The sequence below is a fragment of the Zonotrichia leucophrys genome, chromosome 5, assembly GCF_028769735.1.
Source record: "Zonotrichia leucophrys gambelii isolate GWCS_2022_RI chromosome 5, RI_Zleu_2.0, whole genome shotgun sequence".
Taxonomy (NCBI): domain Eukaryota; kingdom Metazoa; phylum Chordata; class Aves; order Passeriformes; family Passerellidae; genus Zonotrichia; species Zonotrichia leucophrys.
In genome coordinates, this window is record NC_088175.1 from 9,376,386 (window position 1) to 9,398,051 (window position 21,666).

At 40.3% G+C, this 21,666-nt stretch overlaps 1 protein-coding gene across 4 annotated transcripts in view; it reads right to left on the reverse strand.

The window, feature by feature from the left end:
- Positions 1–429: 429 nt before the first annotated feature.
- Positions 430–21,666, reverse strand: part of C5H14orf132 (chromosome 5 C14orf132 homolog) — a 40,855-nt gene continuing 19,618 nt past the window's right edge. For 2 of the 4 annotated variants that reach the window (XR_010440637.1, XR_010440636.1), the window contains exons 2-3: positions 8,145–8,426; positions 430–7,757 (exon numbers count right to left, since the gene is read on the reverse strand). Coding sequence is in view for 2 of the 4 variants with exons in the window: in XM_064715574.1 (XP_064571644.1) it covers positions 8,202–8,426 (225 nt within the window). In the remaining 2 variants the exon portion in view is untranslated. Of the gene's footprint in view, positions 8,427–21,666 lie in introns of all 4 variants that reach the window. The other 2 variants (XM_064715574.1, XM_064715573.1) reach the window with 1 other exon arrangement.

Here is a 21,666-nt window from a genome sequence, read left to right on the forward strand (position 1 = left end):
GGTCATTACTAAAAGTGCACCGGGCAATAAGAATAAATGGTATTGGGGAAAAATGATAAATATTGTACACGTAACAATGGGTATAAAGATAGGTGACTGTCCGGAGGGCAGCAGAGTGTGCTCATGGCTGGCTGCTGAGCAGACCTCTGTCGGGCCGAAAGAAAATCTTTTAGATAAACATTTAATAAACATAAAGACCGAAAGAAGAACTGAAGCCTCTTCTCGTCCTTTGATACGCGGGCTGCCCCAAGGCCACTCCGGGCCTTTCCAGGCCCTTCAAACAGCCGAAAACCGGACAGCAGATTTGTAAACTGCATGAAGTAACTAGTGTCAGAGTACCACTGGAGGTAATAATCAAATAATGCAATTCCAGACTTCTAAATACTCTCAAGTGAACTGAGAAAAAATTGAAAAATCACACACTATTATCAATTTGAAGAACTTTATCCAAAACCACAATTTCCATCTGATATTAACAAAACTTGTCATTTTCACCATAGTAAAGGAATAAACCAGTACTAAGTACACATATAGTGAAAGCAGTCAATAACTGGAAAAGAACATATCAGGAGCTTAAAAGAATACATTTCTCTTAACTAAATTTGCTAATTACAGTAAACTTGGAGAAAGCAGAGGGCATTTTTAAAGTTGTTTTTGTCTTTACAGATAGAGCTCCACAATCCAAGAACAATGATTACAACAGTAAAGGTTTTTCTAGAAACCAACCCATGTATTACAAAAACAATACACAGAATCCCTGCAAACCTGATAGTGTACAAAACAGGATAGATAGCAGAGAGAAAGCACAAGAGAATTAAATTGTTCAGGATTATTAAGAAAAAGTAACAGTGCATACTAAAGGGCTCCTGTAAAGCTGCTTTACATGAACTGAAGAATATAATTTTCATATGACTGTGATTTTGTGTGAAGCACAGATGCTTTCAGAAGTGTCACTATTTAGCTTTTTTTGGGAGAAAAAGCCCCAAATAATTAGACAGCATTTGAGATAACTGAAAAACAAACGTAATAGGCTATCTCACAAAGCTAACAACCAGATTTATTTACATAAGCTTCACACTTCACTGAGACTTTGTACTCCACTCCTTCTGAACTTCCAAACTTCAGAACTGGAAGAGGACTTAGAGAAAGAACAAATATTTCTCAGGTTGGGTACTCATACTAGGAAAAAATAGTGCAACTGTTTGCTACATTATATACCCTTCCAGCATATCTATCAAAATATTCAGACTTGGTTTTATTACCTTCTCATTTAAAAAAATACAGCATTCTGCTTTCTTTCTTGCTTTTGATTAGGAAATTACAGACATTTTTACATTTAAAATAAAAACCCCAGCAATCCACAGCGAGTCCTGCAAACTGATCCAGTGAAGCAGATGTCAGAAGTACAGCAGAAGTGTTATTAATGCAGTTAACTCCAGGTGGAGGCAAAGGTCCCTCTGGATGGAGCAGCATGCAGGCTCAGGAACTTCAATCATCCTTATGAAGGCAGCAGCTGAGATGGGTTTTGGGCCTAGACTTGAAAGAGTTCAATGTTATTTGTTCATTGGTGGGAGTGAACTCCTCAGGAAATGCGATATCGGTAATGGCTGCAGCTCAGGAAGCTCCCAGAACACCAGGCTGCAGAGCTCCCTCAGTTCTGGCAGAAGAATGTGCTTTCCTTTGGGTACAATGGCATTTCTAAATGCTCAATCTGGCTGTAGCAGCTTGGCTGTGTGTCTGAGAACTGCAGGTGTGATTAGATTTGAAATAGCTTAGTACATTGTGCCTGTTTTTCTTTACTGAATAGGCTGCTCTTTAATGGCCCTGACCCCACAGTAAATCTCATGGAGCTTTTCTGTTCTCCTCAGGGCCCACTCCCACTGCCCTCACCTGACCCCAGGAGCATTTCCACCGATTCTGATCTGCTAACAAAACAAAGGACTTTGGGTTGGGAAAAGCTCAGTTAAGTGCTGGCTGCAAAACTGTGCAGTGTATCCCTACAGTCTGAATTTTTGAAAGGTAACTTTGCATTGTATGGATACTGACAACACAGTTACCAAGCTTCACAGCCACATCTTGCCCTTCTGCTTAGGGCAAACAATGTGGTTTGCTAAGGCAGATAATGATTAAGATTTTCTCCCAGAAGAGGCCTTGTGTCACTGCTCCTTGCCCTCACTGTGGAAGGTCCTTTCTTTCTCATCACTAACCTTACTCTCAGAGGTCAGCCAAGGAGCTGGCTACAAAGGGCTGAAGAACACTGCTGGCTTCCAAATGCTCACATGCTCTGACACCAAGGAATGAAAAAAATACAGCAAAGACAAGGGGAGAAATAAAATGAAGGCATAGAGACTATGTGATGGTGGCAATGAGTTCAAAGAGATGGATGTGAGTTCAAGGGTAATATGGGGAGGAATGAGGAATGATAGAGACTAAAGGATTGGGCAGTGACTTTGGAGACATTCTGTGATTCTCTTGCTTGTTTCTTTTCTCAGCATCTTTAAAGTCTGGATAATAGGAAAACTGAAGATTAAAATGAGACAATGCTACTGTACAGATGATACTTGACTCCTTAACGTTCCATGCTTAAGAAAATAGGGTTGGTTTTGCTTTTGCAGGACTAAGCAGAGCTTTGGGAGGTAAATCCTACATGTATCCTACTAACACAGGAATGTTTTAGAGTATTTTCTACAACAGAAAATAGCAGCCTGGGAAGGATAGAATGGGTGGCACAATGAATTCCAGAAGAGGGGGAGACTGTGCTCACACAAAAGGGCTTTGCTACCAACAGCTCAAGTCTGCCTGTGTTACTCAGGAAAAACTGCCTTAGAGACATGTCCTTGAGATGATTGTGACATGTTTGTCTTATCAGGGTTTTCTTTTCCAGTTCATGGCTGTGTTGGTGTAATTTCCAAACCAGCAAAAGTAGTTCTGCCCATGTTGTTTCAGCGTAAATGCTCTGGGACAGGCCAGAATGAGATAAAATTGTCATATATTTTGTTCTGCAAAGGCAAATATTTCCCTGGAACTGCTTATGTAGGTAATTGGACACTTTCTTCTTTCTTTGTGCCTGAAGAACCACAAACTAAAATGGGACATGGCTGGTCCATAGCTGTTAGGAGTTCCCTACATGTCCAGAGAAGAGCAGAGTGGTGACTTCATTTTCCCTGTTTTTGTGCTGGAAAAATGAGGTAAAAAGCAAAGATGGGTTGTAAGAGGAAACACAAAAAGTGTCAGATTAAGGGCAGTAGAGACTTTAAGGTTCAGGATGCCTTGACTGCTTTAGGATGTTCTCAGACAAGGGGTAAAGGGCTAAAGGCACGTTAAACCACCCCTCTTTTGACCTTATGGTTACTGAACAATGTACCAGGAACAATGCAGCTAACAGAATATTGATCTCTGGCTCTTCTGTGATTAGAACAAATGCTTGTTTCCCTGAGGACCAGCAGGCTGCGAGGGGAGGAGGGACAGGCTATACCTGGAGGTTCAGCTCCCTCTCAGCCCTGGCTGTGTGTCCAGGGAGCCAGCAGGGCTCAGAGGGACGCAGCAGCAGCTAACGAAGCACTCAGCCCTGCCTGTCAGAACCCTCGTGGCTGACATTATCACTAGGGACCTCACTGCCCTTTCCTTCCTGCACATTAATCACATGAAATCCAATTCTCCAGAGCTCTGAATGTTCCAAAGGCACAGATACATTTTGATCTGGGATTCTGATCTTTAGTCCATTTACCTCAAATGGAAATCACGCCTAAAAAGAGCAAATTTCCAGATTCTACTCTGTGATTAGCCACATGAAACTCAGTCAAATTACCTTGGATAAATGGACAGTGCTACATGAAATTAATAACTCTCAGCAGCCTACAGAGAAATGTGAAAAGGATATTACCAACTGGAATTGCCTGAGTATAGCAAAATGAAAGCTTTTAATAATAGACAAAATACAGAACAACCCAGAGACTGGAGGCTCCTGTTTTCACTTGGTCCCAGAAACAAAGGTGTATTTTTTTTTATGTTCAAAGGGTGTACAGGGCAAGATAATAATGGCTGGATGCTTCTCTTCACTCTTGATTTGGGGCTGATTGTTACAGTCTGCTTAGCAGCTGGGTGGGATGCTGACTGCCCTCAAGTCCTATTGCAAGTGAGGATTTTGGAGCAGGGATCTCATTACTTCTGAGATATTTATGACCTCATCTGCCCACAAAAAGGCTAAATGCCTTATTTGTAGCAGATGAGTCTTCCTGCTACTACTGTTGCATCCATTTCGAAATTGGTTTTTCAGCTTTGCAAGTGTGCTGACACAGAAATACAGGTTGTTAATGCTGTGGGCAAACACAGACTCCTACTTGCAGATAAAAATATGATAGGAATAGCTCTAGTGGGTTTGCTCACTCAGTTCTCCTTTCTAATGTGCCATTGTACCCATCTGAATAATTGTTCAGCCTTTAGTCTCTTTGCTGTGGTGGCTGCACAGCTGCTGTGTCGAGCAGGTGGCAGAAAAAAAATCCTTTAGAGGGAGTTTGATTATTTGGTATGTTGCCATAGATCCCTAGATCCATGGCTAAAAGGGAATTATTAGGGCACCCCAGTTTGTCTTCCTTGGCTCATTGATAACTTTGCAGGGCAAAGTTGCTTCTTGTGTTTGGATGATGAGGTTGCACAAGAGAGCTGAAGGTAAAACACACCTAGAGGTAGAGCATATAGAAAGTGGTTTGCTTCACCTCTCACAGAATGAACTGCAGTCGGGATTTCCTAACTGCTATCTGTGCTACACATTTTTAACTGAAGCACTGTTCAAGTGGAACCTTTTCTCAGGCTCATACACAAAGTGCTCAGCAAAGCACAGAACCCTGTTCTTTTAAAGAAAGGCTTCAGAAAACAGCTCTGGGGAATGTGTCTGGGCTTGGCTTCTTCATCACTCCTCAGTGAGTGACATCAATTATCCAGCTCCTGGCTCCAAGGAACAGAGAAACTACAGTGCTCCAAGTCAAGCTGTGTTGAGAGCTCAAGAGGCAACATATTTCACAGGACCATAACTGTGAAACATCCTCCACTCAGCCACTGCTCCATTCCCTTCTGCAGCTTCTCTGAACTTATTGATGAATTAGTCCCCTTATTTCAATGGTCTAATTTAAACCTTCGCTAACCTCCCAGAAGAGAGAAGTGGTTGTAGTGCACAAAGCCAGAACACAACATCCAGAAATACAGTGTGCATATTGTCACTATCAAAGCAGAGCAGAGCTGGAACCAGCTCTGCAATTTGGGGATCTTCAATACACCTGACAATATTCCACACTCACATGCAGTATCCTTGTACCTGCATCCTAGAAGTAATTTTTTCTCCCAACAGAGAAGTCATACAGTTAGTGTGCAGCTTAACTATGAGGCAGGAATTGCCTGCACTTGCTGCTTGCACCCAGCTTGCCATGTCACCCTGTCAAGCCAATTACTTAAATTAAAGTTTTGTCTGGCCCTTCTTGACAACACAGCCTCTAACAATGAAAATATGTATGATGATGATCTGGATGCAGGAGGTGGAACTCATTGTTTTCCAAGGCTCCTGCTATTACTATCAGTTTCACATGAAAGTAGGGCATTTTCTTTGGGAAAAGCAACAAAAAAGTGTCACTTGGTTTCACTAGCAGAATAGTGGGTTTTTTTGCTGTTCCCTCTCTAATGCTTTTCTTCATGGTTGAAGAGTTCAGTCCAGTGCTCTGGGAGAGAGATGCAAACATTGCTAATTGCACTAAGATTAATATTCTAAGAAATTTAAGCAAAGCACTCCACTGGCAAATTCATTAGGCAGCAGAATAATCCCACTGGGCAAGTACCATTGTGTCAAACTGGTTTTAGTCATGGTGGAAATGTTTTGCTCTTTATGCCAAAATGCTTGCAGGATCTGGCCTAACTAGACAGCCTGCAGTAACAATGAAGACAAGTCCATGAGTAACTGATACAATTACAAAGGCAACAGAGTATCAGAAAATGGTTGGGGACAGTACCTTACACTAAGCAACATTTTCACAGATCCTACATGTTTACACACCCGACCTTGTCCTGCTGAATTCTTCATTGGAAACTTCTCTGCAGCTTTCCAACATTTTCCTTTCTGCTCAGCAAGAATAAGGAGGGATGCAAAAACAAACAAGGTAGATAATTTATGCCGCTCCTCTGCTTTTTGTTGTCCTGTGGCTATGAAGGAATTAATAGCTATTTTAAGAAATGAAAATCATAATTTTTCTATCATCCTTAAGACTACAGTTATTTTATTGGACAGAATTTGCTTTCTTTCCCTCTGATATTCCAGAACTGGACTTCTCAAACTTTTTCCCAGTATAGGTCTTGTCTGTCCTCAACCATCTTCACAAAATCCTGCCTCCAAAAAGGGAAATAACAACACACACAGAAGCTCATAATTGTTTTTCTCAGCTTCAAAATAACCTAATTTATTTTCTTCCCACTGCTAGCTCTGTTTGCCTCTTTCTTAGCTTTAAAGGACAGTTCATAGAGAGGGAAAAAATATACACAGTGACTGCTGAGTGGTTATAAAGACTGATTTGGGGCATGCTGCTTTGATTCAAGTAACTGTCCACCAGCCCTGCAGGAAAATGGGTTTAAAGAGAAAAGTGGGAAATCCAAAGCTCTCTATACATTCAGCAGCTCATAGCCCAGCCTCAAGCTCAGTAGCAGGCAAGTGTCAAAAATAGTCTCTGTTCCTGCAGACAAGGCTTTCTGGAATTAGGGTATTAGCTGTGTGAGACAGAAAACCTAGACAGTACATGCAGACACAGAGGAAGAATTTGTCTGCTGCTCTCAAAGTGCATACATTTTGTGTATTGTTGCTTAATTTTTATGGGGGTGAAGGAAGATTTCCAACAGTGGTAATTTTTTTTTTTCTCTCAAGATTTTACAATTTCTCAAGCACAGAAAGCTACAGCTTGTCTCAAAAAGATACACTCTTGAAAATGAAATGCCCGTGGAAAAAATGCAGTAAAAATGTTGCCTCTCAGAGGAACAAATCCAAAGGATAATCAGTCATTACCTAAAGCCAGTTCTAAAAAAAATCTCATCCAAGACCCTCACAAGAACCCAGAGATATATTAATATACTGAGATACAAGCACTTGCACATCTGACACTTATTACTTTTCTTGTGTTGTTTCTACCCCAGGACATATGTGACTCTTGAATTCACCCCTGCATAAGCACAGAAGTGAGCAACCTTTCTTTCAATTCTATCTTTCTCATAGACATATTCACTATTAATTAGGCTTTACAATTTTTCCATCATTCTTTCAGTACATCAATAACCTTATGAAAGCACACAGCTGCTGTAAGAAATCTGGATTGCAGTCTAGTGAGATGAGAAGTGTGGTATTAGGCTTTTGTTTCCTGGAAGGAATGCATATACAAACTGCTGCAAACCAGTACCTCTAGACAGAAATGGGAACTTGTGCTGCTACTCTGTTTAGCATTTTCTCCTCTGAAATTCAGAGCAGAGCAGGAGTAGCTGTGCCTCCTCCTGAACAGCAGGCAGGTTCAGCATAAATGTATTGATTACCAGCTCCAGTTACTGAAACTGGAAGGCAGGTAACAGACAGCCTGCATCTGCCTGTCATGGCTGTGAGACTGATGATTTTGAATACAGCCCAGGAGTCTGCAGCCATGCTGAAGACACACACATGATGAACTTGGTCTTCATCAGAACTGAGCCAATGCCAACCAGGGTCCGTCAAGGAAATTAAGATGTCCAGAAAACACAACCTGGAACAATTCCATATAATGTTATACCACAGTAAAAAATGCACACACAAAAAGAAAAAAAAAAAAAGCTGACAAATTGCAGAAGAGCTGCTAGAAAAATCTACAGTAAAAAATAAGCACTTTCTATATAAATATCTCTCTGTATTTACTATACCCAAGTTGATCTCTCTTTTATTACATTTCTATACAAAACTGCTATCGGCTCTGTTCTCAAATAAAGCTCTCACCTCCACACAATTTGCATCCAAACTTTCTGGCCTCAAGACTTAAGATGATTAACTTGCATTTCATTTCCATGACTGTGGCAGCACTTAATCAACAAAGTCTCTAGTTATATGTATTTATATAGATATACATGTATATATACACACATACATACATACATACACATGACAAATACTGTTGAAGATTTCCTTTCTTCCAGTGTTTGTACTGACAGTCATCCTAGAAGGTGAAGGCATACACAACTCCCACAACCACAATATTTCCAATTGTTGCTATTATTGCAATCCATAACAATATGGCATCATTTGAAGAACGGGATGTCTCTTCTGGTGGATTCTGCATGGAAGAAGCTGCATGGACGTTGGCTGATGAGTTGAACAGGGAGTACTCTGTACTAAAGTCCTCGTTGGGTGAGTCCATAAAGGCTCCTCCCATAACAGGAAGCTGTGAAGAAAAACATGGCAGAATCAGACTGAATGCTAATATCTGCTTTTGCATTGTCTCAAAGTCATTATCAAAGACTAACCATTAGCTAACTTGCAAAATTACTGAGATTTTGTGTACATGGTGCTAACCTCTCAGGAATGTCACAGATTATAATATTTCTGCCATTTCTGTTGGAATCACTATTATTGAAGAAAACCTGTATATAATACATGCAATATACAAAAGACCTCACATGCAGGCTTCAAGTCAGCCTAAGTAATCATATGTATTTAGAAGAGATACCCATATACACAAAGCACTCACATACCAGAATTTGAATTGGTAGCAACAGGATTGTTTTGTGACTACCAGCAAAGGTATCATGTCACTGCAAGACATTGCACAAGCACAGAGAGGATCTGATGCAGAGAATTTGTGCTCCTCTTATGCATCACTCAGAAGCAAACTCTTGGTTTATGTAGAGATCATGTAAAAAGTTCTTACTGTAAAAGAGCTGGAGTGTAGTCAGAACTTCACTTGCAAAACATAGCACTGCAACAATCCAGGATTTATAAATCAATACAACAGAAAACTTCAAAATGGATTTTGAAAGGCTCCATCACAGTGCAGTAAATGGCAGATTTCTAAAAGTTTTTCCACACCAGAAAATGTTCTGGGTAAGATAACAGTTACTCAATACACTTTGCAAAAGATAAAGGAAGAAGAAACTGTTTAACCATGTCCTTTTACATGTTCCAGTTGTCTTTCCAACTTCATCCTAGATCACAACACATATTCTTCAGGGTTCAAGAACTATTTTATCTCTACATAATGTTATAAAATGACATCCTTCTGCAAATGAATGGATTCCTCATTCAGGCAAGAGAAGGATACCTACTACAGTACAAAGACCATTTACAACTAAAAAAGGTTCACACAAAAGCTTTTTGCTTCTATCCTTGTCCCTTGTATGTTTAGGAATGCAGAACCGTAAGAATCTCCCCTGACTCACTGAGTGCAGGCTCCAATTCTCATGTAAGTATAGGACAATGTTTCAGAAAAAGCTGCAGAACATCTATTTCACATATCTATAAATGCTCAGGACACAGGTTTCTGAATACCCTGTAAAAAACCATGAGCAGTGGGGGTATGGAAAAGCCCAAGTCTCTGCAGTACTCTCTAACCAAACTCTGTCAGGACTGTAGCACACAGGTAGACCAAAACCACGTATTTATGGGATAAAAAAACCCCAGAGTCATATGTCTAAATTTCTCCACCAAAATTCCATCATGGCATCGATGATTGGTTTGATCTTGAGCAATTAGTAAAACCTAGACATCAGTGCATCTTACCTACATCTCCCTGTGAGTCCAGGGCTTCAGGAAAAGCTGAAAACATCTGTGAATATTGTCCTTAGGAACACCCTCACTGCAACACCAGCCAACCTTTCCTCCCTCATAGTGGTTTCCATGCTGCTGCTGTCATCCAATCTTTAGACACAATCTCCTGTTTTACACCCTATGAGTAAGTGCCTTTGGGGTTTTGGTATTAATTTTCACCTTTCTCAATAGGGCTCTCTTCTACTCTCACGTCAGCACTACTGCTGCTGAAGTCACCACAGCCTGTGAATAACAGAGGAACAAGCCTTGCCTTCATTCAGCCATATCACAGGAGGCTGCTATACCTTCAGCCCTAAACTTCCCTGTCAATACTCACTGGGTTGAAAAATCATCTCTTTCAGCACTGTGTCCTTCCTCTCCTGCATCACATTTTGATTCCCTCAGCAACCTCTCCCTTTGTAACCAAACTACACCCATTCTGGCTGTGTGCAGCTGTGCTATGGAGGCTGCTGAAATGGACAGCATGTGAGGATAAACCACCTCTGCTCTCTATACTGGCTGAAATCTACAGACAGCACTAAAGACTTTGATAGTCTGAGAATGAAGTAATTTTTTTTGCTTGCCATGCGTAACGTTTTAGAGAGACATAAAAGACGGGCTCTTTTTCAAAGCTGACTGCTGAACAAATTTCATCTGTACTAGAAAATATCATGTCACATTCAAAATTAAACAGAGAATGATGAAAGACCACAGTGGATATGTCATGCTACCTTATCCACATTAAATAAAATTATCTTTGATATCAGATATGATTAGACAAAAGCAGTTTACAAGAAACCAAGCAGGAAATTGCAAAAGTAATGTCTGATACGTTCTCCCTGCATCACAGATTTTTGCTGGCCATTTCAACACAGTGCAGTTTAAAAGAGAGCAAAAGCTTCCATTTCAAAATCCCAGCTTGATCTCTTGATTCAAATTCCACCGGCCTTTTTTTATGTCTTGGGATTTGATAAGGAAAGCATTTTTCAGTTTTATCAAAATTTCTTTTTATGTAGAGATTGCCATAAAAGGCAGCTCTGACTTCAAACAGAAGTGTATTTATGCAACAATGATGCCATGTAACAGCTACAGAGACTCTAATTAAAGATCTCTGCTCCAAATGACAGTAATACATTTACCATACTGGCAGCAAAATGCTCAACCAGAGGTGCTTGCCTCCTTAACAAACCACTTTAAGGCTATCAGCATTTAGGACAGTCAATTCTGCAAAATCTTTCAACTGAATCATCCCAAGTATAGAGGTACACACACAAGTGTATGTGTCCAATATGGTGGGAGGTCATAAACACAGTTCTGGTGATTGATACCTGGATTTTGGGCCAAAAATTCTGTGCTCCCAAGCAGTTATTTGAAATGACAGGTTTCCACCCTGTTAGTTCCCCTGCTGCTGTCACAAAGGCAGGGAGCATCCATGTAGCAGCACAGCTACACAGCACGCTGTAAATTATGTCAAATCCGAATCTCCTTGTACTGTCTAAGGCTCAAACAAGCTGTCTGCACCATCTGAGGGGAGCACATGGTGAAACAGCTCATCTGAATCTCTGAAAGGCTTGAGGTGACCTGGTGTAAAGGACTGACATTCAGCATCTGGCACAGCCTCTCTCTGTAAGACTGAATTCCAGTTTTTCTGTTTGTAGGTCAGTAGCACTTCACCACAAATCTGGAAATAAACCTTCCTGCCAATTTCCCATTTGCAAAAATCATCTCTTGCTAAATGTGCATTCCCCCTTCTGACTGCTCCAGCAGCCTCACATGAGAGCAGGAGGAACTGCCATATGGTGTCCGAGAGAAAGTCCATCTCCCTTGGGTGGGAGTGGCTCCAACAGTGGCCATAAATAGATGCTTGGAGAGTAACAGCACAACAGGAGAAACATGTCTGATACTACCCCTTCATAACTCACAGCCTCTGACTGTTTTCAGCTTAGGAAGATCATAAGCCAGACACCATTGCTATGGACTTAATAACTTGCAAAGAATTTTGCTACCATGAACTTGTCCAGACTATATCTGATCTCATCTGAAGCTGAGCATCCTTCTCAATCTGGCCTCTTGGTGTGCCACTTAACAGTCAGGGTTGCTCAGTGATTAGAGTCATGTAAATCATCCTTGGGAGATATGCTATCTCTCCACAGGAGAGAGGGATGATTAGTATCAGTGGCAATCTATCTTTTTGGTAGATTAAATTCAGTGAAATGAATCTCATCCTCAGTCTTTATGTCTTCATTCTCCCATAAGGTACAGTATCTTCCCTCTGCAGTCTAATTTGAGATTTTACTTATTTGATACCTCCAGACCTGACACTAAGGGGAGTTGTGAAGTGCTTGTGATTAACAGTAGGCGAAGGACAGAAACCTGCAATTCTCTCTGTGACTGCTCTACTTTTCTGCCTGTGCCTCTGCAAAGCAAATACATGCCAATTTACATCATCCAGAACCTTCACCCATGTCACAGCCATTACAGTGACCTGCAGTCTGTTTAGCCCCAGAGGGTATTTATAGTTCAGGCAAGGCTGCCACCCTCCCCAGGAGCACAGGATGAGGAGGCCAGGGCAAAGGGTTAACTGGGAAACAGGACAGTGAGGGACAGGACAGGAGCAGACCAAGGGGTAACCCTGTAGCACACTGTTTGGAAATGAAACTCCTTTCCTAGAGACTGTGTTGACATTGTTAAGTAGCAGTAATAGTACATTGCTTGCTAAATGGCTTCTGGGACTGGCAAAGAAAGAATTGAAATCATTAAATAGCAACAGGCAGAAAACCAAACAGCAAAATGTCAAGTGGTAATGAGAACACCCACTGTGCTGAATACCTCCCACTGGCATGCTCTGGGGTCACGAGGGGAGCAGCCCTTGAACAGTTCTGTGATGCACTTCTAGTTAGCAGAAAAATCCTATTTTATAACCAGAGTGATCCACAGGAATGAAAACCAGCATGTCAGGTACCAGTCACTGATGCTGTAAGTATGACAGCATTCTTAAGCAGCAGCATATAAAATCCATCCCTTAGTAATAATATTGTTCCATTTCTTTGAGAATCAGGTGTCTGACATTTTTTCATAGTCAGATAGAGAATTGTGACACTTGGCTGCTGCCACCTTGTTGGGAACCCAGGTTAGGCATAGATATTTGAAAGCACAGCTGAATCTTCTGGTGAGAAACTAAGAAACCTCAGCAGCACCTTTAACAGCTCTGCTGTACCTTTGCCGTGGTCTCCCCAAGCATCACTCCAGGAATGGGATGTTAACAGGTGAAATGTCACCACAGCTCAGGTGTTGTTTTGTAAAATCCATGTTGCTACTTCAGAATATCTAACTTTCCAGTGTTTCTTTTTTGTTAAATTTGAGATATCATCTTTTTACAAGATGGCATGATTTGAATACATAAAGTGAAATTATTATTTCCTTCTGCCCTGGTAGGATGTCATCACTGCAGTGCATATTTGTGTCTGAAAACATTCCACCTGCACTCATAAATTAATCTAACACAGTTGCCAAAGGCACTAGCAATGTATGGGTTCACAAATTCATCATAACAACATCTTGATTCTTAAGCTCTTTTTAAATGAATGTTTTTTACTACGGAGACACCCCACATGACCAGTACTCTCTCCACAGTAATTCTGTCTCACAGAAAAATGCATATATAGTCTCCTTACCTAAAGCACGCATTGTAAATGAAGATGTGCTATTGGCTATTATTGATTTACAGGTAATATCTGGAGAACCAAGTTCTTCTGTTCACTGTTTGCCAGAATATCACCCTGCTGTTTAGAATGCAGGCTGGGTGCACAGTGACAATCAGGACTTGTTCTATGTTCACTGCAAGTGGATCCATTTGAACACATTAAAACTACACACAAAATTAACCACTGCCTAAGGCAATCCTCTTTAATTTAATTAAATATGTCTAATTCTGAAGAGGAAGAAAATGTTTTATGCACTTAGCTTCACATTCTCATTTTAATTGATTCAGATTCCTGCTTCACCCTGAAATCACAGTCTTAGATTGACAAGCTTAGAAAAAACAGCTGCTTATTTTCAAAATACAGTTGTCAAAATGTTCACCCTACCAGTGGCAATGGAAAATTTTCACTCTGACATGGAGGCATCAGGATTTCACCTGTTATTTTAATCCTGTTAAAAACTTTCAACTTTATAAATCTCTGCTTTTCTTCCAATCCATTCTATTCCTAGGACCTGTGCATTACTTCCTTCACTGCTTTCCAATCCATGCTAGGCTAGATACAGGTCTTTGTCCTTGTAGCTTATAGCACTATTCAGAGTTGTTCCATACCAGCAGTATCTCAGATGCTGGAGGTCTGAGCCTTGCTGTTGAATCACACACTCTAGGAGCTGCCTTGATCAACAGATGTCTGGATGTTTAGGAAGGAACAACCCAAGATGTTCCAAGATGCTGCAGCAGACACACCAACTCTGAGTTGCTTCTGGCTGTAAAACTGGTTTCCCTTAACTGAGGTATCCCCACAAGGAACTGAGCTCAGCTAGATCAGCTGGCCCTAAGCTACTGCTTTTATGAGCACAGGTCCTGGGCAGGCAGGCTGCAGCACCTCTCTGTGGAAAGTTCCCCCGCTGAATTAGCTGCAAAAAGCAGTGTAGACACCTGGCATGAAGACAAGTGAAATTTTCACTCTCATATTTCTGCATAGGTAGCATCCAAGATATCCTAATGATAAACATGCTGTGATTCCACTCCTGCAATTTACATCTGCCTAGTGCCTCGTTGAAATAGCTTTTTTATTTCAAAGATCCCTACTGCTTTTAAACTATTATTTTCAACCAACTGCTGCTGGATTTCATCTTCCAAGTGCATAAGACTCAGAACAAACAAAAGCCTTTTTAATAAAAAAGTTGACAGTAGCTGACAAGTCTCAAAAGGATACAGAGAAGTTTCTCATACCACCCCTGGCCCCAAAAGTTCCTCCTCTCTTTCCAGCCAATGCCAGCAATGATGCATCAAGGAAAAGAGCAAGCTTTGTCAGCATTGAACAAAAATTCAAATTGCTGTGAAGAAGCCACAACTCTAAGTCACCCATAATTTATATTGTGAATCTGTATACCTTAAATTGGAGGGAATTGTGAATATAACGAAAGAGTGCATGGCAGCCAAGCAGACTGTGCTTCATACTACCTGAATGTCTGTGGAACAACTCAAAAAAAGCAGCACTAGCTGACCTTCTATATCTAATCCAACTGATGTCAATGTCCTATTGTGGACACCACGGTGGGGGAAAAGATGCCTGGCCCCCATGTACAGTTACAACTTTAATGCTTCCAGGAGAACATGAACATAAAAGAAAAATATATAAACAGAGGGAGCCTGAAAGGCAAGCATTTATCAAAATGGAAAACCTCAGTGGGAGGGTATAAAACTGACCATCAATGTTATCATCAGGAGGAGCTATTAAAATCTGTTTACAATTTCCCAAAGTGGAAAACCAGAGGACACTTCACATCATGTGTAGTCACACTGGGAAACTCACGGAGAACAGGAATTCCTTTAGAGATAAGAGCAATTTGCAGAGTTGGAACAGTTTAACACAGAACATCATTCTGGAAGACCTTCAAACAACAAGCCTCAGAGTTTAAACTCTACTAATACATGAAAAGAAAGAGGTCGTGATTATCTCACTGCTTCCAAAATTTTGGCATTGGTGACTTCAAAGCCAAACTGCAGGATTTAAGTGGACTTAATTGTCTCCTGTTTTGATCCAGGCTGGCAATTCCTTTCTGGCATCAAGTTCCTCTATTACAAAAACCACCCTGAATTAAATAAACAAGCAAGCAAGCAACCAAGCAAAAAATAATCCTGGGAGGAGAAAAGGAATAGTACCTTTGTGTAATGTTTTGATGTCCCAAGGGACAGCTTTTGGGGCAGCAGGCTGTATCACTGACAGGAAGCAAGCACATGGCTGCACAGTGGCAGGTTCAGTTCTTATGCACAGAGTAAGTGGCATGTGCCAGAGGGTAAAGAGGAAAATAAGAGTAACACAAGCTGATTGTAATGGCACTTCATATCTGCTGAGAAAAAGGCATTCCTACCATAAACAGAAAAGCCACATTATGGGCTGTAAGTAGAAAGCCAAATAGCAGAACTCAAGAAAAAATGTATTGGAAAATAATTGAACAAATCCTAATCATATTTCTCAGAGTGAAAAAGGGCTACTCAGATCCTTCCTCCACTGTAATCTTTGCAGCCCTGTTCATCTCTAAAAAAATGGTGATGGCTCATTATCAATTTGGTGATGTGGCCAAGATTCTGGGTAGCAAAGAAAGAGACTGGCCCTCATATTATTTCGGTTTTCCTTCTGCTCCCTCTCCTCTAGCCTAGCAAGATGCTCAGGCTGTTCTCCAGGAGGGTGGGGGGATGTGTGGAGAGATGGGAATTGGCAGCCATTCACAACAAGGGAAGCAGAGACAATTTCAAAAGTAGAACTACTTTGAGATGAAAAATTGTTTAAACCATCAGACTTCAGGCATGGGCAAAAGTAACAATTTTGTAATTTGCTGTATCCTTCAGTATTTTGTAATCAGGATGCTTTTCATAAACACTAAAAATAATTTTAAGGGGCAGGTGTTAGGAGCTGGAACTAGGAGGATGCAGCATTTTGGACATCATGTTATTCCTCTAGAGGAAAAAAATAACTGCACAGAAATTCCTCTATGTTGCATATGCTGACCACTGCTCAAACCAAAACCCAAGAGCAATAAAAAAATCTTGCATGTTCCTCCAATCCCTGCTACACGGCCCATGAAAAATTAATTGGCTGAGATTTAACTAAGCCATACTAACAGGCTTAGCTCTATTTCATCACAGAAATTACTTACTATTCCATGTAGACTCAAAAGCTTTCAGACCTTCCAAACTATAAATCTCATGTATCTTATGTTACACAGCAATGGCTGTACCGCAAAGACAAGTTGAGATACATTTATCTATTGAGAGAAACAATTACTACCATTGCAGCTCAGATGTATCTAATGATGTAACATAAATGCCTCATTTTCAGCATCTTTGGGATAGCCACCTTGAACCTATCTTCAAATATGATAAGAGTTAGGTCACTGTAATAATGCAAACACACTGGGAAGAATTTTATTCTATGACGACTTCCAGAGATTAATTCTCTCATGGAAAATACTTGCAGGCATCCAATAAAAACCCTCAGAATGGAAATTAAGACAATTTAAGGGATTCAACTTATTCCATAAAGATTATTTTCCTTAAGCCTATATATTCTATCAGAGTCTCTGAAAAAACAGCAGAGAGAGAAAACTGGTAACGATGTCTGAAATATTATTTTGGCTATGCAGCATTTTTATCCAACATTTTTTCCTATTTATTTTTTCTTTCCCTTTCATTCTCATGTTGCATTACATCCTCACAAACAAAGCAGTGGGGAGGCCTGAGGTATGCTGAGAGAATATTTGAGGTATCTCTCCTATGCCTTACGTAAGGCTATTTTTGTAAATATTTTTGCTTGTGTACTTGGCACCTAGTTCAGGACACACAACAAGCCTGAGAGGCAAAAAAACAAGGTATTCCAATTGAGATGGACAAAAAATGGAGAAAAAACTGACACTATGCTATTCCTCTTTATGTCTGGAGATGCTTAGGGTAGCAGGCAGCATGAAGAACAAGCAAAATAGAGAGCTGCTTCCAGGAAGAAAGGAGGACTGCCAAATGCCCCTACTGCATACACTTCATTTGATGGAATACCAACATGTGTCAGGCTGGCATCCATCGTGATCCCATCAGGCATATTAGCCTCAACATATGGCTTGAGCAGCCTACAGACTACACATTCCTCTCAACTCATTCTGTAAGTAGCAGTTTATAACTAAAGAGGCACAATTTGCTTAAAAATTAATCCTATTCCCTTGCATTTTTTGTCTTGTGAATGAGCCAATCACACATTACACAGGAGAATAAAAGCTGGAAGTTGAAACCATGTTGATGATTTCCTAATTTCGGGTATTTGAAGAGTAGTATTCACTGGGCTTAGAAAAGTTCCATCCAACATTAACTTTTTGTTGAATATTATGAAGAAATAAATGCTTGATCAAATGTCAATCTTGAGTGCTTAAGAGCTCAGTGCCACCAAGCAATCAGTTCAATCATCTAGGATTTACTGTTCCTATAGCAGAGCCCAAGGAAGAGAAGCAACATGTATTTCTCTTCCCCTTTGGTGCAAGATCAGCAGGCATGACAGGAACAGAACTCACAATGACTTAAAATAAGCCTGGCTCACTTTGCTTTGAAGCAAAAGAGAAGAATCCATACAGGACATTTCACTGTCTCTTTGGAAGGGCAGGAACCTTCATCAAAGTGTGAGAACAGCCAGCATCAGAGCCAAATATTCCATATGTTCTCACCAACCCAGATAGTCACAACCCAGGTTTTGCTTGTGTACCAGGACCATCAAGGGATGATTAAGTGTGGCTGAACTAGACAGCAGCTGATGACAGCTTGATCACGCCAAACAAACACAGAACAGCCAAGCCATCTGTGTTTGTGTGCTTATGTTTGAGATTGTTCAAACAGTTCAGAGCACATTACAGAAAAATATAATAAATTATGCATTGATTCTCTCTAGATAAGCCTGTCTATATATGTATAGGCAAAATAGCAGTCAGTGCCTGAGATACTTAGGATGGGTACAAAACAATGTTTAATTTATTATACAACTGTTTGTAATTCAATACTTGTGCTTGGAACTCTTGGGGCTGCTCAGGATAATTAAAGCCATAGATATGTAACAGTTTTCCTCAGGAAGTAATGTTTTCCGACCCAAAAGTGATTTCTGTAAAAGCTTGTTCAGTTATTCTTGTGTTATGGAAGGCTGAGCAGGGAACAAAGAAAATAAAGTCAAAATGTATTGTATTTGCATTTTCTTCTCATTTCACTCAGTGGAATATGAATTATGGAATCACTGCTGGCCTGGAGAACTGGAACAGTTGAGAGCGAAGTGATTTGGTATTCTCACATGCCTGATGGAAGATGCAAGTTCACACTCCCCTGGAGTCTTAGGATCTCAGGATATTTGAGGAAATGTTTTGAAAGTACATAAACAGGAGAGAGATGTTATTGTCCCTGAAGTTGACAGCTGTTCCTGAGTATGCTGCAGTTTAGGTACTGAAGAAATCCCCCCACCAGAAGAGAGCACCAGTTGAAAATCTTTCAGGTAAAAGGTTTTGAAAAGTAATCAGGAAATGAGCTGGCTCCAAGGTCAGGCAGGCTTCCTCCACAGCCTGAGAGCCAGAGTAAATGCAGAGTCCTCTGCAAGCTGAAGGTCAGAGCCTTCTGAACCTCAGATTGGCAAAGGAGCAAAGCAGCAAAACAGCTACAGGATACCTTTAAGGTGCTTTAAGAGACAGGTTCACACTGAAGCAAGACACATACACCCATGTAACTTCCGACATTTACACATGCAATTTTGTGATGGTATCTTGCACCTACAGATCCAATTAAAACACAACACATCTGGCCAAAAGCAGTCTAAGACTGAGAATAATTATCAGCTATGGGAACACAAAAAGTAAGGTGTAGTACCAAGCAAGTGAATGGCACCAAAATCCAAAACTCTTGCTTTTTTAAACTCTTAGTACAAGCCCTACAAAAACAGTTGGGGAAAAAAATAAATAAAGCCTGGCAGAAGCACAACATTCTCAGCCCCAGGAGATGTGCACATGCATGGCAGTGCAGCTCCCAGCCCTTGGCTGGGTTCTTCAGTCCAATCTTATATATTCAAATAATGAACTCCCTCATCTAGATTATAATACTCTTACCCATGCTGAGGTTTTATTTATGATCCCTCTGAACTCAACTTAATTAAAATACCACCATCTCATTTTATCAAGGCAGCAATGAGTGCACCATAAAAAGATTAAATGATGGAGGAGACAAAAATTGGAGCATCCACACAGATTTTCACCAAGGAGCCACTAGCTCTGAGACAGGTGCAGATCAGTTAACAACAGAGTTTGGTATCCCTGCATCATTGCATCATTCAGTGCAGCCTTAGAGCTTAATGCAGCCCCTGATAAGGGAGAATTTTTAAAGAAAAGTAACAGGCAAAGGAAATGTCATTGGACATAGCCCTGTAACACTCTGAAGGTTTCTGCATGCTGGGGAGAAAGAGGGCTCTCCCTCACCCAGTGGCCTGACAGGTTCCCATCTGCCATAGAGGGACCTTCCCCAGCCACAGGGAACCTGAATTGCAGCTCAAGCCTTTTTCAAGCTGAGCATCACTCATCAAAAATCCAGAACAGAAATATTAAAAAGCAGCATGGGAGTAGTTCAGTAAAACAGTGCAAATATGTAGTACTTGCAAAAATGCAAGCATTCCTCTCATCTTTAATCATTTCTATTTTGAAATGCTGGATTGAAGATCTTCATTTCAAAAATATCTCCAAGAGACTTGTGCATCCCACACCACCATTCTGTGTCTTGCATGAATAAATCCAAAACACAATGAGGCACTGAGAGCTCAGGAAGAAAATTCACAAAGAAGAATTATTACAGTGGATGCCACAAGAAACAATTAAAGCCATCAGCAAAAAAACCTACAGAAGGGCCTAATTCCACCTGGTTTGCCCCCTCAGAGATGCCTCTTCAAAAATATTCTCAAAATTACCATCCAGTCAAAAGAAGGTAAATTTAGGGATTTAAATTGGACATGAAGAGATCTCTTGAGAAGACATTTATTGCTCTCCATTGGCAATGTATGGGAAGCTAAGTACCTAATCCTAAGGCAGTGCACACAGTGCTTATTTGAAAATCGGTACAAAACCTCAAAAATGTATCTCATTACATGCTGGAATGGGAACTTATTATCTATTCCTATTTAAGGATATTTCCTTACTTATTTCCTACTCATTTAAAGTTTCAGAGTTGCAGTAAAATTGAAACATATATCTAAAATTAACTACACAGAACCATTTTAAATGTAACTAAATCAATAAACTAGTAGTAAAAGGAATAGCAGATAAAAATGAAAGATTTTTCAAAAGTAATTGCAATTTCTCCAAATCAGTTTTGCATTTTGGAAGTGCCCTGCAAATCATGAGTGTAATATGAATGACTGTACTTGGAAAGCACAGTCAGAGGGAAAAAGACACATTAGGTGACACAGAGGTGACCATAATAAAAAGATTACCACGTTCACTCAAGATAAAACGAAATCAAGTCAGAAAGTTTAAAACATTTGAAAAAACCAAAGTTTTCTATGTATTTGTTGGTAGGGCTGAACTAAAGATTTTACAGAGCTTTTCTAAGGCCTGAGTAAGATCTTTGCAACATGGATGCTGCTTTGAGTGTTCTCCTCCTAGCACAATTCAATACCTGATCAATTGTCCCATGAAAATAAACTGGAATCCATGCTGCGAGACATTTCCTGACTAGGAAGGCTACATCACTGATCCCTGCATTACATCCTACCAAGTACCACTTACCAAGTTAAGGCATTACATATTTATTGTTGTGTGTATAGAATTAATTACAGAATAAAACCACATTTAATCCATCTTGTTGCTCAAAGAGCATCGTGGAAATATAACTGATAAAATGCAATACATCAGTGCAAGATGTCCAGATTCAGAACAACCTGAAACCAGAAAGTATTCCCCTTGGAAAGAACTTGAACATATTCAAGAAGGTAGTTTCATTATCCTGAAGGGAATCTCTGAACAAACTTGTTTGATCCAGCCTGTAATACAAGACACATTTATATGAAACACACATACAATGATAAAATGTAGCAAGTCAAAGCCCTCAGAAGGACCTCAAGAAATGTCCCTGTGATCCCTAAGAAGGACTGGGTGCCAGTAAATAAAAGAGCAAA